Source organism: Camelina sativa, chromosome 1, assembly GCF_000633955.1.
Source record: "Camelina sativa cultivar DH55 chromosome 1, Cs, whole genome shotgun sequence".
Lineage (NCBI taxonomy): Eukaryota > Viridiplantae > Streptophyta > Magnoliopsida > Brassicales > Brassicaceae > Camelina > Camelina sativa.
This window is the reverse complement of record NC_025685.1, coordinates 17380631-17396638: the sequence shown is the minus strand read 5'-3', so window position 1 is coordinate 17396638 and position 16008 is coordinate 17380631. Positions and strand designations below refer to the sequence as shown.

At 38.6% G+C, this 16008-nt stretch overlaps 1 protein-coding gene across 1 annotated transcript; it reads left to right on the top strand.

Annotated features, from left to right (window-relative positions):
* On the top strand, positions 7793-9160 carry LOC104709166. The gene is made up of 2 exons (XM_010425823.1): positions 7793-8277; positions 8371-9160. Exons 1-2 carry the CDS (start codon positions 7793-7795, stop codon positions 9158-9160), a joined length of 1275 nt encoding a protein of 424 aa, XP_010424125.1.

Sequence of the window (16008 nt, the reverse complement as noted above, 5' to 3'; positions counted from 1 at the left end):
TGCATGTCGAGTTATGTCCAACATTTTTTGATTCTTGAGCATATATTAATTGGTGTACTACATCTATTTGATAATGGATTCGTTTACTTGATCTCATAAGTTTTTATTAATTGATTAGCTTACGTCATACACGTAAATGATGTAATCCGAATTTAATACTTGAAGGCGCTTCATATCTTTTGGATTTTATGCTTAATTAAGCCGAAGTTAATACTACTCGTGTCGTTTAATAGTTTATTAGGGAACTCCAAACTAAATGACGGTAAGTATTACGTAACCATTTTACACATTGCGTTAAATAAATGGATACATTACACATTACCTTTATATACATGTGGTTGTGAGAGTCCGAAGAAAGAGCCAGAGGATTATAGGTATGAGTGTTCGCTTATTTTCAACAATTATGGTTATGGAACAGAGCAAAAACTTTGCATCACAATCACAATGGAGTCGATTACTTACCGTAGTCTTTCAAGATTTTTGCTACGTCATGTAACTCGGGAATGCCACCTTCAATTATTTCTATTACATAAGAGCATCTTTATTGGGAGGTCTTTAACAAAAAAAAAATCTTTATTGGAAGGTTTGTATTTTGGAGCTCTTATATTTTGGTAAGAATAAATGGTGTACTTTTTAAAACTATAGAATTTTTTATAGGTGAAATAATATGATCCCCTCCAATGGTAAATCTCTTAATGAAGTTTTTATTTTTGAAAAATATTATAGAAATTTATAAAGTGGAGAATCAAATCTCACCCCAACACTCCAGAATTAATTGAAATTTAAAGAAACCATAAAAGGTCCACCGCGTTAGTAAGTCGTCATCATCATCATGTCCACTGATGCCTGTCTCTGCTAGTCTAGAGCAAATTTGACAATACTTGACGCTGATGCAACAAAAAAAAGAATCATGCATACCAAAAGTTAGCTAGTAAAAGAACCAAGTAACTGTAACTGTGGTTGCACTAAAGATCACAATTTTATATAGAATCCCCTATCTCCTAACCTAATCACAGCTTATAAAAGAATCCTCTGTAGAACTAAGAAACCAAAACCTAGTAATCAAGCACACATGAGTTAGAATCAATGGCAATACTATTGCCTTCAACTTAAGAGTTTTGAGTCTGGCAAATCTGATCTAGAGTTTTGGTTTGGGTGATTTGGACGCACAAAATCCAGTGTAATCAACAAACTTAAGTCTCTTCAACCAATCAATCACTTTCAAAACTTTAAAACCTAAACAAATCAATTGGAAAAATCCTAAATTTAGCCAAAAACTAAAAAACCTGAACCAGAAACAGAGCAATTAGGCAAACCGAAAACAATTATCACCTATATAAAAATCTAACTTTATAAACAACCCAAAACTCTGAACCAGAAGCAGAACAACCTTAGGGCTAAACAATCACCAGTTCATCACAGCCCATGTCACAAAATTCAAACTTTCAAAAGGCAAAACGTCACAAAATATCCACACTTGAGAAATGCCCAATCCTAAAACCAATCAGCTTCATGCAACAATCAATCTACATTATTTCCAAAATTCCAGAACAGGATAAATATCCAATTCCTGCAAAGATAATATATATATAGAGGGAGAGAGACCATTATTTTCTACAATCGCCACGTTTCCATGGCCGTGAAGGAGACGACGGTTACTCGGACCAGCAAATTACTAAACACAAATTGATACAAAAATAAAGACAAAATAGCATGGGAAAGAGATTGGTGATTGAACATCTCCGAATTGGTGAAGGAAGGGATCCGATTTGATGGGCTCCGATTTCATCAATGTCAAAGTCGTCGGTTACCTCACCGAGAGTTGCCGTTGCGATCGGCCATCGGTGGAGATGCTGAGCTAACGGCCAAGAACATACGAAGGTTACCAACAATCGAATCAATCATCTCCACTTCCAACAGATCATTGAAAAAAATCCTTTTCAATTTCGCAATCTCAGTGGCGAAGGAGAAGAAATTTTTTTTTTAAGTGATTGCAATTTTTTCCGTTTTATATTAAAATTTACACCCAACCATTTTTTAGCATTTCGACTATCTTGTCTTTTTGTTGGGTTTTAGGCTTTGTTTTTCGATAGTCTTGTTGCATAATCTTGTCATTCTAGATTGTTTTAGGAGCATTTACATCTAGTGTGTTATTTCTCAGGTTCTTGGAGTAATCTCACCACATTTGGAGCATTTGGACTTGTTTTGATGCAAAGAACTAAAGAGGAGTGAAGAGAAGTGACAAGACCAGTAACCACACGCGGCCAGCTCACCTAGCCAAGCCATGGCCGTATGACTTGATCGGTTACACCAATCGGCCAAATGATGACCGATGCAACTCCTAGATGCCAAGAACATGAGCCACACGCGGCCAAGATCATCGGCCAAACGTTAGCCGTGTGCAGTCATCGGTCACATTACGCTGCCAAACCGTGGTCGATCGAGCTCAAGGCGATGAAGGATAGGAGACACCCGCAGCCAACCTAATCGGCCAAGTGATGGCCGATTGAAGCAATCAGGCACATGAATCGGCCAACAGCTGGCCAATTAAACTCTCCACGACGACAGCATGAGCCATAAGCGGTCACCACCATCGACCAGAAGGTAACCGATTGACACCATCGGTCTTGTAAATCGGTCAAGCTGTCCTCATAGCCGTCTAAAGTCCACACTTGTTTTAGTTTTAATCCAGGTTTGATCCAGTTTGTTTTGGGTTGACCCGGGTTTTTTTTATGTTTTCCTATAAATACTCTAACCCTATTAGCCTATAGATTATGGTTCTTAAGCTTTTCTACTCTTGGTTTGTTGAATGATTGAGTACTTCTAAGTTTTTAATATCAAATTTTTCTTTATTTCTGCTAATCTATAATCTCTTATTATAATTTCACAAAGATCAAACCATTTCCTTTGTGTGATCATGATGATGAGTGAGTATATCTCTTAGAACTTTGGGCTTGGTAGATTAGGGAGATAAATGATTGATCTTTGATATCTAAGGCTTTATTTATGTAACTCCTTTCTTGTTTGGTGATTATAATGCTAGATAAGGCTTGATCAAGTTAATTCTAGATATTAGGACTTCTATGCCCAGAAGGTGTTTAATGAAATTCCTGAACCAAACTATTTAAGAGCTTTGCATTCCTAGCCAATGGAAATTGATGATTAGGTTGTTTAGTGGTATAAAGACTTGCTTTTAATACATGCTTATCTTGTGATTGCCTTTGGAAATTGTTGATGATTGCTTGATTTGCATAGAATCTTTATCATGGAAGTGAATTGATTTACATAAGTGTTCTTAGCCTAAGGGGTGTTTTGATTGTTTGCTTAGATATCTAGGATTGATTAGCTATCTCCCAAGTCACTTACCTTCCCCAAGGTTCACTTGTTTAAATTTGATTTAAAGTCTGTTCTTAGATGTGTTCTTGTGTGTTTTGAGTTTGTATTGCTTTGAGTTTGTTTTCAGTATTTTCTTTAATCCTTTTTGTTTGTTAAGACTGTTACAATAAACCAATTCTTGTTTAAGTTTAGATTAAGCATCTTTGGGTACTCTTACTGAGTTGATTAATGCAGATTGTGGATTGATAATTTAATTGAAGTAAAAGTATTTCATCATCGACGCTTCTTAGTATTTCTTAAACCCGTTAGTTAAGAAGTCATTCTTAGTAATATTGCCATTTCTGATTTATTTTTAATCAGATTAAACCTAAGAATGGGAGCTAATAAGTCCCGATAAAGATGGTCTAAGATTTGATTTAGACATATGTATAGATAAACAAGGAAAACTCCACAAACCAAAATTACTCCAAATATCACCTATTAGGAATATCAACGAAAGTGAGCAACATTTAAGCCTGGATCGTTCTTCAGAGACCAAACCAGCTGCTTGCCATCTTCAGTCCTATGGCATGCACCATCTCTTATTCATAAAACATCTAAATTACTAATTTTTGTCTTTGTTTATTTTAATTAGCATACATACATTAAGGATGAACTAGATTGGACCCCGCGCTACGCCGCAAGTTTGATTTTTATTATTCTTTTTTATATATATTATATATTATATATTTTTCATAAATTAATATCATAATTAATTAAATTTTGTTAAGAAAAATTCATTATTAATTGTATCATCATATGATAGTTGAGTTTTTGATTTCATAAATTAAATTTTTGAATATATTTTATTTAATATATAAGTTTAATTTATACAAATTTAAAATGATTTATGATTAATAATTTTTTTTTTCTCTGATTTTAGTAGTTTTATTTTACTACATTATTACCAATTCATATATTAATAAATACACGTTACATATAGGAGTATTAGTTTTACACAATAAATATATTATAAATCCCCTACATGTTTACATTTAATTTTGTATGGATTGTATAGACAATATTTCACTTAATGTATACAAACTCTTAATATTTTCATACCACTTGGCATGGGTTCGTTGCATTTTTCTAAAAATCATATGCAGTTTTTTAGCAAAGCTTTGCAAAATCTTAAAATAGCCCGAGAAGTGATATAAATGTACTTCAAATAAACTTTATTATGAGAAGAGAGCAATGTGCATCCTCAAAACTCATGTTAACATGGCAAAGCCAAAATCATTTTCAAGAAAATTGTTATTATTATTTTCTTAAAAAAAGACTAAAAATTTAGCTGTAGAAATGAAGGAAAAAAAAATACAAATCCCATTATCTGAATGACCAACTAAATCCACAACAGTAGTCTAATGCAATATTATGCAAGTTAAGCAATAATTAGGAACAAATCTGATACCAAACAAAATAGGAACAATACTCTGAATCTAAGTACACTAAGATTATGAGATTAGAATTAATAGGCAGTGTAAACATCATCAAGAGACAAAGACTAATATCTAGCATGCCTTCAATCTTATCTCTCAGTGACAAAACAAAATAATTTCCATCAAACTCTTCTTTTGAAAGCCCTATGACCTAAAAATAAATAATTTTCTAATTATCATCGTATGTAAGAAAACCAATCAACAATAAAGAATAAACAAATCATCAGCTTATTAGTCTTTAATGAACAGAATATCATCATGAGAGTAACATATGAAATATAAGGATGATAGAAGATAACGAGATTCTTAAACAGCCTCCAAACCAAACTAAAGCAAAAGGTTATGGTACTTTCACATGGCAATTAATGTATGTACCCAGCAAGATCCTATCCCCAATCTACAAAAATTCAGCTAAGCACCAAATATAGCGTCGTAGAATCAGAAACCATAATTTCAATCTCACAATTATCCCAGATTCAGCCAAACACCAAACATCAAAAAAAATTCAAACATCGATACATTCGTCTAATAGAATGCGGTCCTTGTTCATTTCTTGAAGCTTCTTAATCAAACCCCCCTAAGTCGACATCTTCAAATTGTCCTCCACCAGAGGCATTGAGTTGCAAAAAAACTCTGAGATAGCTTCAAATCCCCAAGCTCTGGATCAATCATGGCTTCTAATAGATCATTACGAAAATTGGGTTTGAGGTCACAATGAAAAGAAGAACGAATCAAGCATTCAGCAGCACAGTTAGACCATGATATCATCACGACGACGAAGAAGAAGAAATTGAGAAATTGATTAAAATGCTCCCTCTCTCGTTTTCCTATTGCTTTGTCCACATAAGAGTAAAAACAGCTGACATGTATTAATGTTATAATCTGATTGGTTATTTTTGTCCACATAAGAGTTTGTCCACATAAGAATAAAAATAGCTAACATGGAATAGAAGTAGAGACTACCACAAATGCTCAACAATGATTTTCACATGAAATAGAAGTACCCTCTTTCGATAACGTTTTAGAGGAGTTTCACCAGAATTCGGGTTCACGAATTATGCATCAAGAGGGCAAACATCACGATCACGTAGACGAGGAGGATTATTCAACATCACATCACGATCACCAAATTTAATTGAAAATCAGCAAAGTGATTCAGGATTTAATGATTAGTTATTACGTTTGTACTTTGTTGTTAAAGGTATGTTATGTTTTTATTATTATTGAATAATGTAATTTTCATCAATTTAATTTAGTTTTATGTTGTCTTTATAAAATTTCAGACATTTCGTATATGTCAGTTGCGATAACAAGGTGCCCACACTACAAGAAGAGAGTTCAGTTGTGGAATCTGGAAAATGAACAATTTGAAGAGTTAATAATTCAACTGTACTCTAAACCCCTTGTACTCTATGGCCGCTGACAAGCCACTTTAGAGAGGAAAAACATCACAAAAACCTAGTTTTTAACCTTTTTGGGATTTTAGCTTTTTGTTTACATCATCAACCACTTTTATCCTTTTTCTCTAGATTTTCTTACCCTTGTTGCTTCTGTAACTTTCTGGGTATTGAGAATCTGAGTTTATTTCTTTGAACAAAGTTATAGATCTTCATCTTATCTTTCTAATCATGCAAGTTTCATTGATTTCTGGGTTTATGATTTTGTTCATCATGTTTTGTTCATCTGAGTAGTGTGTTAGGATCTTAGGGATAGATTAGGCTGGATGAGAGTTATTGTAGCTTAGACTGATCAAGCTTGACTGTTTAAATATCTCTTCTTGATTAGGTATGCTCTATGTTGTTCTTATATCTGAGTGGGTACGAACAGATCCTAGGTTGCTTAGCATCATGCCAATGTTTAAGTATCTGGATAATACTAATGCTAGAGATTATTGTGCCTATCCCAAGAGATTGGTTGTATAGGATGGTTTTTTACATATGATGATCTGGATCTTTATGCCTGCTTTTATATGTAATAGCTAGTGAGAACTAGGTTTAGGAGTATCTAAGCTTGATTGTTATTGTCATGAGAATTGATTAACAAGTATTAGAGGATCATTGTCTAGAGATAACTCACTGTTGATTGAGGTCTGTTGATTAGTTTAGGTTATTATAGCTCAAGTCCAACCCATGAATCCATCCCTAGGACCTTCTGTGTTTATTGATTTCTCTATTTGATCATTGTTGTCCGCTTTCTGTTTGATTTACTTTCAACATGCTCTGTTTGATTGTTAAGTTTTGGTTCTGTTCTTTGTAATCTCCCACTCGACCTGGTACTCGATCGAGCATACGATCGAGTGCTTGCTCGAGTTCTTTTCCAAGTTCTTGTTTTGTGTCCTGCATCCTTCTAATTTAATTCCTGCTTCATTGCACATATTTGTTTCAGTTATTGTCTTGCATTTAGTCTGTTATCTTAGTAGCTTTACATTCTGCATTTTATTATTGTCATTAGGTTGTTAGTATAAAACCATTTTCATATTTGGCTTAACTTAGATAAGTGTTCACATCCTGATTGCTTGCATCATACTCATTATGGATTGACATCTCTTATACTGCAACTGCATATGAGTAATTGAAACCTCTTGCATTCCACATGATCATATATCTTGGGGCTTAGCTTAAGTATATTGTCTGATTGCATCATTCATACATTCCTAAGTATTCCAAAACCACAAAAATATATGTTTCAATTTGGCGCCGTTGCCATTTGAGTAATTGTTTGTGACAGTCAGGATTTATACAAGTTTACGATTAAGTTCTATTATTACAATTGATCACTTCTGACTTGAATCTTCATCTGCTTTGTTGTTTTGAATTTCAGGTACCAACTCGACCCAACACTCGACCGTCTGCACGTTCGAGTGATCGATCGAGTTACCAAGCCGGATTCAGTCAGACTTCTAGTATCAGTCAGATCGGTCTTCAACTCGAGCCAGTGCTCGACCGAGGGTCAGTTCGAGTAGGTGATCGAGTCAGTTGATGCAAACCATATCGAAAGGAAACAAGAACCTTAAGAAATACATTGAGCACATCAACCGTTTACCAAGAGATTTGAGGCAACAGAGAACCAGAATCCTTCAGGAACAAGAACAACAGTTGCTGATGGATCCACCAATGCAAAGGCCAAGACAAATTGGAGCAGGAGATGCTCCAAACACTCATACACAAAGAGCTGGAATAGTCCCACCTGCAGTAACAAACAATAATTTTGAGATTAAAAGTGGACTGATTACTATGATTCAGTCAAAACAATTTCATGGTCTGCCTATGGAGGATCCCTTAGATCATCTTGATGAGTTTGATAGGCATTGTGGCCTCAACAAGATTAATGGTGTAAGTGAAGAAAGTTTCAAGCTTAGACTCTTTCCTTTCTATCTTGGAGATAAGGCTCATTTGTGGGAGAAGAATTTGCCAACAGGAGCTATAACAACCTGGGATGGCTGCAAAAAGGCCTTCATGGCCAAGTTCTTCTCTAATGCAAAGACTGCTAGATTGAGGAATGAAATCTCATGTTTTGCACAGAAGAATAATAAGACTTTCTGTGAAGCATGGGAAAGGTTTAAAGGCTACCAAACCCAATGTCCACATCATGGGTTTAGTAATGAGTCTCTCCTTAGCACACTATACAGAGGAGTACTACCAAAGATTAGAATGTTTCTGGACACTGAATCTAATGGCAATTTCCTCAACAAACATGTGGATGAAGGATGGGAACTGGTAGAAAACTTGGCCCAATCAGATGGGAACTACAATGAAGACTATGATAGGACTGTAAGATTTGTTGAACCTGCCCAAGATGAGAAGTACAAGAAATATTTAAAGACTATGCATGACAAGTTAGACAAGATTCCGCTTAGTCAGCAGAACAACATTCACTTTCTTGCTGAGGACGACACAACAGTTCAAGCTGGAGAGAATGAAATGGCAGAGTTGTGTTATGTACAGAACCAAGGTGGTTTCAAACCTTACAAGTTCAAGAACAACAATCTGTCTTACAGAAGTATTAATGTGGCAAACCCACAAGACCAAGTTTATCTTCCTCAACAGCCCCAACAACAGCACAATTATGTCCCCAAGCAGCAACACCAGGGTTTCCAGGCTCCAATGTGTCCCCCACCAGGGTTTCAGACTAACCAGAGCCAGGAACCAGATTTAAGAGCTATGATGCAGCAGTTGCTACTTGGACAAGCAAATGGGCAGCTTGAGACAGCAAAGAAGTTAAATGAGCTAATCCAGAGGCTGGATTCTTCTTACAATGATCTGAATATTAAGTTTGAGAGTTTGAATTCTAAAGTCAAGTTCATGGAGAGTAACATTGCTTCTACATCAGCTCCTAAGCCAAACTAACTACCTGGAAAGGTTGTTCAAAATCCAAGGGAGTTCATAGCTAAAGCTATAAATTTCTATGAAGTAGTTGTCACTAAGGACAGTGAGGTTCAAGCTGGGGAGGATTTTTCACAAGATAAAGCTCAGAGTAATGGTTTTACACAGCAAACAGAAGCCGAAGTACCACTCGACCAGGTGCTCGACCAGGTGCCGCAGAAGTTGTTAAACCTGTTAGATACATTCCTCCTACTTACAAGCCACCTATGCCGTTCTATGGATGTTTCAAGGAACAAAAGCTGAAGGAACTCAGGGAAATAATTGAAAAGAAGGAATTGATGGTTTTGAAACAAGAGGTTTTCATTGAGAAGAAAGAAGAAGAGAGGGGACCTGCTTTGGAACATTATGCTCCACATCCTCTCTACAAAGGCATGCTGCTTGAAATATCCAAGAAGAAGGCTCAGAATCAGGACAAGAGGGATCTTGAGAAGATTGGGGAAGCTGTTATCCCAACAAAACTAGAAGACCCAGGTCCATTCAATTTACCATGCTCACTGAACTATATGCACTTCAACAAGTGTTTATGTGACCTTAGAGCTTCTATGAGTGTTATGCCCTTCTCAATAGCACAAAAGCTGGGATATGAAGAGTTCAAGCCAAGCAACCTCTACATTAGTCTTGCTGATGGCTCTAGAAGTGATATGATTGATAAACTGGAAAGCTTTCCAGTGAAGATAGGTAAAGCAAGGATACCAACTGACTTCATCATCCTTGATATGGAACAAGAGCTTGATGATCCTATTATCCTTGGAAGACCATTCTTGGCCACAACTGGAGCAATGATAGATGTTAGAAAAGGTATAATCAGCCTGGACATTGCTAATGGGTTGACTATGAGGTTTGACATCAAGAATGCAACAAACCAACCCACCATTGGAGGCCAACCTTTTTCCATAGAGGATAAAGCTGATGCTGAACCAGTAAAGGAAGACAAGGATTCTAAGATCAAGGTTCAAAAAAATGAAGAAGCTGTTCAAGGACTAAAGACTTCAGTTCAATAATTGACTGATCTGGTGAAGGGTCTTCAAGTTCAGCTCAACAAGAAGTCTTTGAAGAAGGCAAGACCAAGATTCAAGCTTAGGAAGAATCAAGGTTCAAGTTTAAAGGGTGAACTGATCAAGAATCAGCTTCACAGTGATCAAGTTACACCAGGGAGGATCTCATCACCTCCTTGGTCTCCAAACCAAGCCTAAAAAGGCATCAAAAGTCAAGATTAGTGACTTTAAACAAGCTCACTAGGGAGGAAGTCTTTAAGGTATCATTGTACATAAGTTTGATTTTCCTTGTAGCTTTGATATTTTTCTTTCATGTTTGTGTTGGGCAGGCTTTTATTAGAGAGTATATATGGGTTTGAGAAGGACTGGACTTAAAGAAATGAATTTTTGGAGCCACTCGACCAGCCCACGAGAGGTACTTGATTGAGTGAAAAAGCACCCAAGCCCACTAGGTTCAAAATTTCCTTTGCTCGATCAAGTGGAGGGAGAGAAGATTTCAAATTTTGAATTTAGTCAAGGTACTCGACCACGTGGGGTCGAGTGACATCAAAAGTGAGTCAAAGATTCCCAATTCAAATTTGAATGGTATGGACGCTCCACCCTTGTCTCCTTGTCCCCCTAGCCTCTTTATATAGAAGCAAACTCGATTCTAAGTCTCTCACACTCTCTCATTTGCTAAAAACACTAAAATTCTATCTAGGAAACCTCTCTCAAGTTTTATCTTCTTGCTCAAGCTTAGTTCTTTTGGTTTTTGGGTTACTAACCTATTAATTTTGAGCTTTGAGTCTATTTCCATCAGTTTTATTTCAAAATATCTTCAAGGTCTAGAGAAACATCACAACAAGCTGCTATTCGTGAAGCTGAAGGCAAGAAGGCTGCTGTTCGATTCATGGATCGCCGTGATGCATCGCTGGTCACACAAAGAGAAACTGGTGAACGCACTCGACCGCGTACTCGAGGAGGTCACACGACCGAGTGCTAGCTCGAGTAGGGGGTCGAGTGGCTTTTCGAAGAAGAAAAACCAACCTGTTGAAGAGGATCCAGAGAGAACTGAAGGTGATGAGGAGATGGAGTTTACTCTTGAAGAGCACATAAGAAGGAACAAAGCTGAAACGACCCGACCCGTTTTTTATAAACATACTGTATATATAATTAAGCATCCCATACTACTTAATTAAATCAACCCAAACCACAAAACATCATTTAAACCAGCCATAACCATCTTACACAGCGAAAACGTACAAACAATACCAAACCAACATATCCTTAATACAATAACATTCCTAACAATTCTATCCCACAACCTATCATAACTCTAACCAAGGTTCCAACACATAACCATAAATAACCAACAACACACAAATGAGACCCTAGATCATCCTCCTCCTCATCGCCTTGATTCCACGTTCACACTTGCCTTTACCTGCACCGCAAACAAATTAAGATGCATGAGTATTTAATAAACACTCAGTGAGGCCATCCTCCCATCTACTGGGCTATACACACAAGCAACTGAGATTCTATTATTAAAGCCAACAACCAAAACACAAACAACACAACAAACCAGGAAAACAAGACTCGGTTAAGTCTGGTGTCGACCGACACTAAGTCGGTGTCGACCGACGCTAACGCGTCACTGGTGTCGACCGACACTAGGTCGGTGTCGACCAACACTCAACCAACATGGTGTCGACCGACACCAACTGGTGTCGATCGACACCACCTTCGCAGAATCGATCTGCATGAAGCCGAACGACGAACCTCCGTTCCAAACCGCTTCCAAACCTGCCCAAACTCTTCCAAACTTCTCAGGAACCTATGGAAACATGAAAACAACCAACCCACACAAGCAAAACACCACAAACACAAAGAAACAGCCAAAACAACAGAGATCTCAGGCTTAGATCAGCCATGGTCAAGCACTCACCTCTTTTGCAGGAAGATTCTCACTTAACAACGACGAATCCAACACTTAGAAGCCTTCTCCTTCGTTCCTAACACAAGATCTTCACTCCACAGCAATAGATCTCTCAAGAACAACAAAAGATCTCACAAATCTCTCTCAAAAACGTTTTCTCCTTCTTCTCTCGGCTTCTCTGTCCAAAAATGGCTAAAAGGACGAAATAAGTCGAGTTCCCCTTTTAAACTCGAGTTTAGGGCTTCTCTTAAACCAACCACGCAAACCGGACGATTAAAATCGAACCAATCGAACCGTCAGCAAACGGTGTCGACCGACACCCTAACCAAAATTCCAGAAATTGGTTCGCGGGCGTTACAATTCTCCCCCACCAATAAGGATTCGTCCTCGAATCCCGCAACATCGTCCCTCCACCAAGAACACCCGTGCAACCGTCACCACGGCCTGCACAATATCCGACCGGACTGAACACTGTCAGCCCAAAGTTTTATGTGCAACTGTCGCAACAGCCCGCACATCCACGTGACTCAACGGTCCACACAGCCCTGACTCCACTAGTCATCACAACGCAAAAAAGACGAGATCAATCCCGACCTCCAAGGTCTACATCCAGCCACTATGCTCATACCCACATCCTAGACATTGTTTGCTCTCTCACTCATACGTTCTCAGGTCGCAACCTTTGAACTACACCGCCTGCACTCTCAGACCGTCGTCCTCAAGCCATACTTTCTCACTCTCGGATCGTCACCCTCGAGATCTCGGTACCATGGGAACTACTCATCCCCTCCGGGGAACTAATCATCCCCTAGGAGAACTAATCATCTCCTCTGCCGCTCTCAGGGTCGCAATCCGTGAAGCCCGCAGTGCACTAGGGAAACTAATCATCCCCTCAGAAGAACTAATCATCTCCTCCAGAGAACTAATCATCTCCCCCAGGAGAACTAATCATCTCCTCATGAGTAAACAAGTCCTAATGTCTATAAGCATCTCCTGACCGGAACCACCTTCCGTGGTTTGCGTAAAACATCACAATGTCCTACCACCCCCATATTCCCTCACTGGAATATCAACACCATCATGACCACTAATCAGGCCAACTCTAACACATCTTAACCATTCGGGTGTTTACACATGCCCTTTTCAAAAACAGACAAGTTCTAACTATTCATAGAACGTTTTATTTGTTTGCTACTGCAATCTCCATAAATACCTTTTTTCGCTTGGCAATTATCCACAACAAATCATCAATACGAGCGTAATAAAACAAACAAGTACCATACGTTCGCATATTCTGATTCACCGCATCAAATGCTTTGCAAGCCGCAACTCCGGTGTTTCACATCCCCTTTCCAAAAATAGACAAGTCCTAACTATTCATAGAACTTCACATTTTTAGAAACTTTCTATTTATGGAAACTTTTTATTTATAGAAATCGAATAATCCTTCAACCTATTATACCTCAGGATTCCATAGGAACTAATCATCTTATTAAATCCTCTTCAACAACACCAGTAAGCACATTGGCCACACAATTGGCTAAACAGCCCACAAAAAAGGCCACACAAGCCCCTCAAAGGCTCGCAACCGCTAAAAATGGCAAACTCTATCTCCCCTAAAACTTTCCATTTTTAGAACTTTCCTCTTTTGGAAACTTTCCACTTATAGAAACTTCTATATCAGAAATTTCTCTCCATTTACAAATCACATAAACATTCATCCATTACGCATCAAAATTTCATAAGAACTAATCATCTTATTAAATTCTCAAATGCAACAAACGTCTACAATTCCAAAACGCAAAAGCTTAACAAAACCAATGAAAACATAAAGAAACTAAACTCCGGAGATTGGCGCCCAGCCCCTCCCTCAGCTGCACCCCTCTCACTGTCAACCGCTGCAACCTTGGACAATGTGGCCTGATATGTCCCACCTCCTTGCAATAAAAGCACACTCGAATGTTCTCTTGCATCCCGCTTCTCTTGGGGCAGCTTACCAACCTGTGATCCATGCTCCCGCACCCGTAGCATCTCTGACCGCCTTGGTTTGTCACTGATGTCTCCTCCCGCTTCCTCTTATGCCTTTGTTCTGACTTGTTACCCTTTCTTGGAACGCTCGACTCCAATGTCTCCTCTGTCTGAACGGTAGGGCTAACCACCACAGTCTTCCCCCTCAAGTCATCCTCTATCTCAGCTGCAGTCTCCACTAGCTCCGCCCTCGTAGCATAACTCCTTCCTCTGCAGTGGACCCTCAATTCCTCACGAAACGCCCTCATGAACCTCCTAATCTGAGCCACCTCAGACTCCATCGCCCGACCACCATACATTAGAAGCCGACTAAACTCCAAGTCCAGCTCCCGCATCGACCGAGTCCAATCGGTCCAATGCCTCTCTAGGAAAATACTTGCGGTTGAACTCCTTGACGAAGTCAGCCCAAGACATCTCCCTCTGCACTCTCCTAGCAGCCACTGATCTCCACCACAACTGAGCATCGCTAATCAAGTGGTGGACCCCTATGTCCACCCAAAAATCCTCAGGACATCTGAGAGACTGAAAGTTACGTTCNTATCTCTCTGCACTGACAGAACAGAAGGCTAAGCACACAATTCAAAACCACACACAGAGCACACACACATCTTACCGTGGAATCTCATTGAAGGCTCGAAGAGGATGATGCTAGGACTCCATACAACAAGCAAATTGACTAACTACTCATAATCAATTTCATCACCCAACATCAAGTATCAAACAACATAGAGATCAATTCAACCAATTAAATCCCTAAACCGCTCCACAACATCCACATGACCATCCTAGAACCGTATACGCTCTGATACCAAATTGAAACGACCCGACCCGTTTTTTTTTAAAATACTATATATATAATTAAGTGTCTCATACTACTTAATTAAATCAACCCAAACAAAAAAACATCATTTAAACCAGCCATAACCATCTTACACAGCGGAAACGTACAAACAATACCAAACCAACATATCCTTAATACAATAATATTCCTAACCATTGTATCCAACAACCTATCATAACTCTAACCAAGGTTCCAACAAATAACCATAAATAACCAACAACACACAAATGAGACCCTAGATCATCCTCCTCCCCATCGCCTTGATTCCACGTTCACACTTGCCTTTACCTGCACCGCAAACACAAATTGAGATGCATGAGTATTTAATAAACACTCAATGTGGCCATCCTCCCATCTACTGGGCTATACACACAAGCAACTGAGATTCTATTATTAAAGCCAACAACCAAAACACAAACAACACAACAAACTAGGAAAACAAGAGTCGGTTAGGTCTGGTGTCGACCGACGCTAACGCGCCACTGGTGTCGACCGACACTAGGTCGGTGTCGACCAACACTCAACCAACATGGTGTCGATCGACACCACCTTCACAGAATCGATCTGCACGAAGCCGAACGACGAACCTCCGTTCCAAACCGCTTCCAAACCCTCCCAAACTCTTCAAAACTTCTCAGGAACCTATGGGAACATGAAAACAACCAACCCACACAAGCAAAACACCACAAATACAAAGAAACAGCCAAAACAACTGATATCTCAGGCTAAGATCAGCCATGGTCAAGCACTCACCTCTTTTGCCGGAAGATTCTCACTCAACAACGACAAATCCAACACTTAGAAGCCTTCTCTTTCGTTCCTAACACAAGATCTTCACTCCACAGAAAGAGATCTCTCAAGAACAATAAAGGATCTCACAAATCTCTCTCAAAAATGTTTTCTCCTTCTTCTCTCTGCTTCTCTGTTCAAAAACGGCTAAAAGGACGAAATAAGTCGAGTTCCCCTTTTAAACTCAAGTTTAGGGCTTCTCTTAAACCAACCATGCAAACCGGACGATTAAAATCGAACC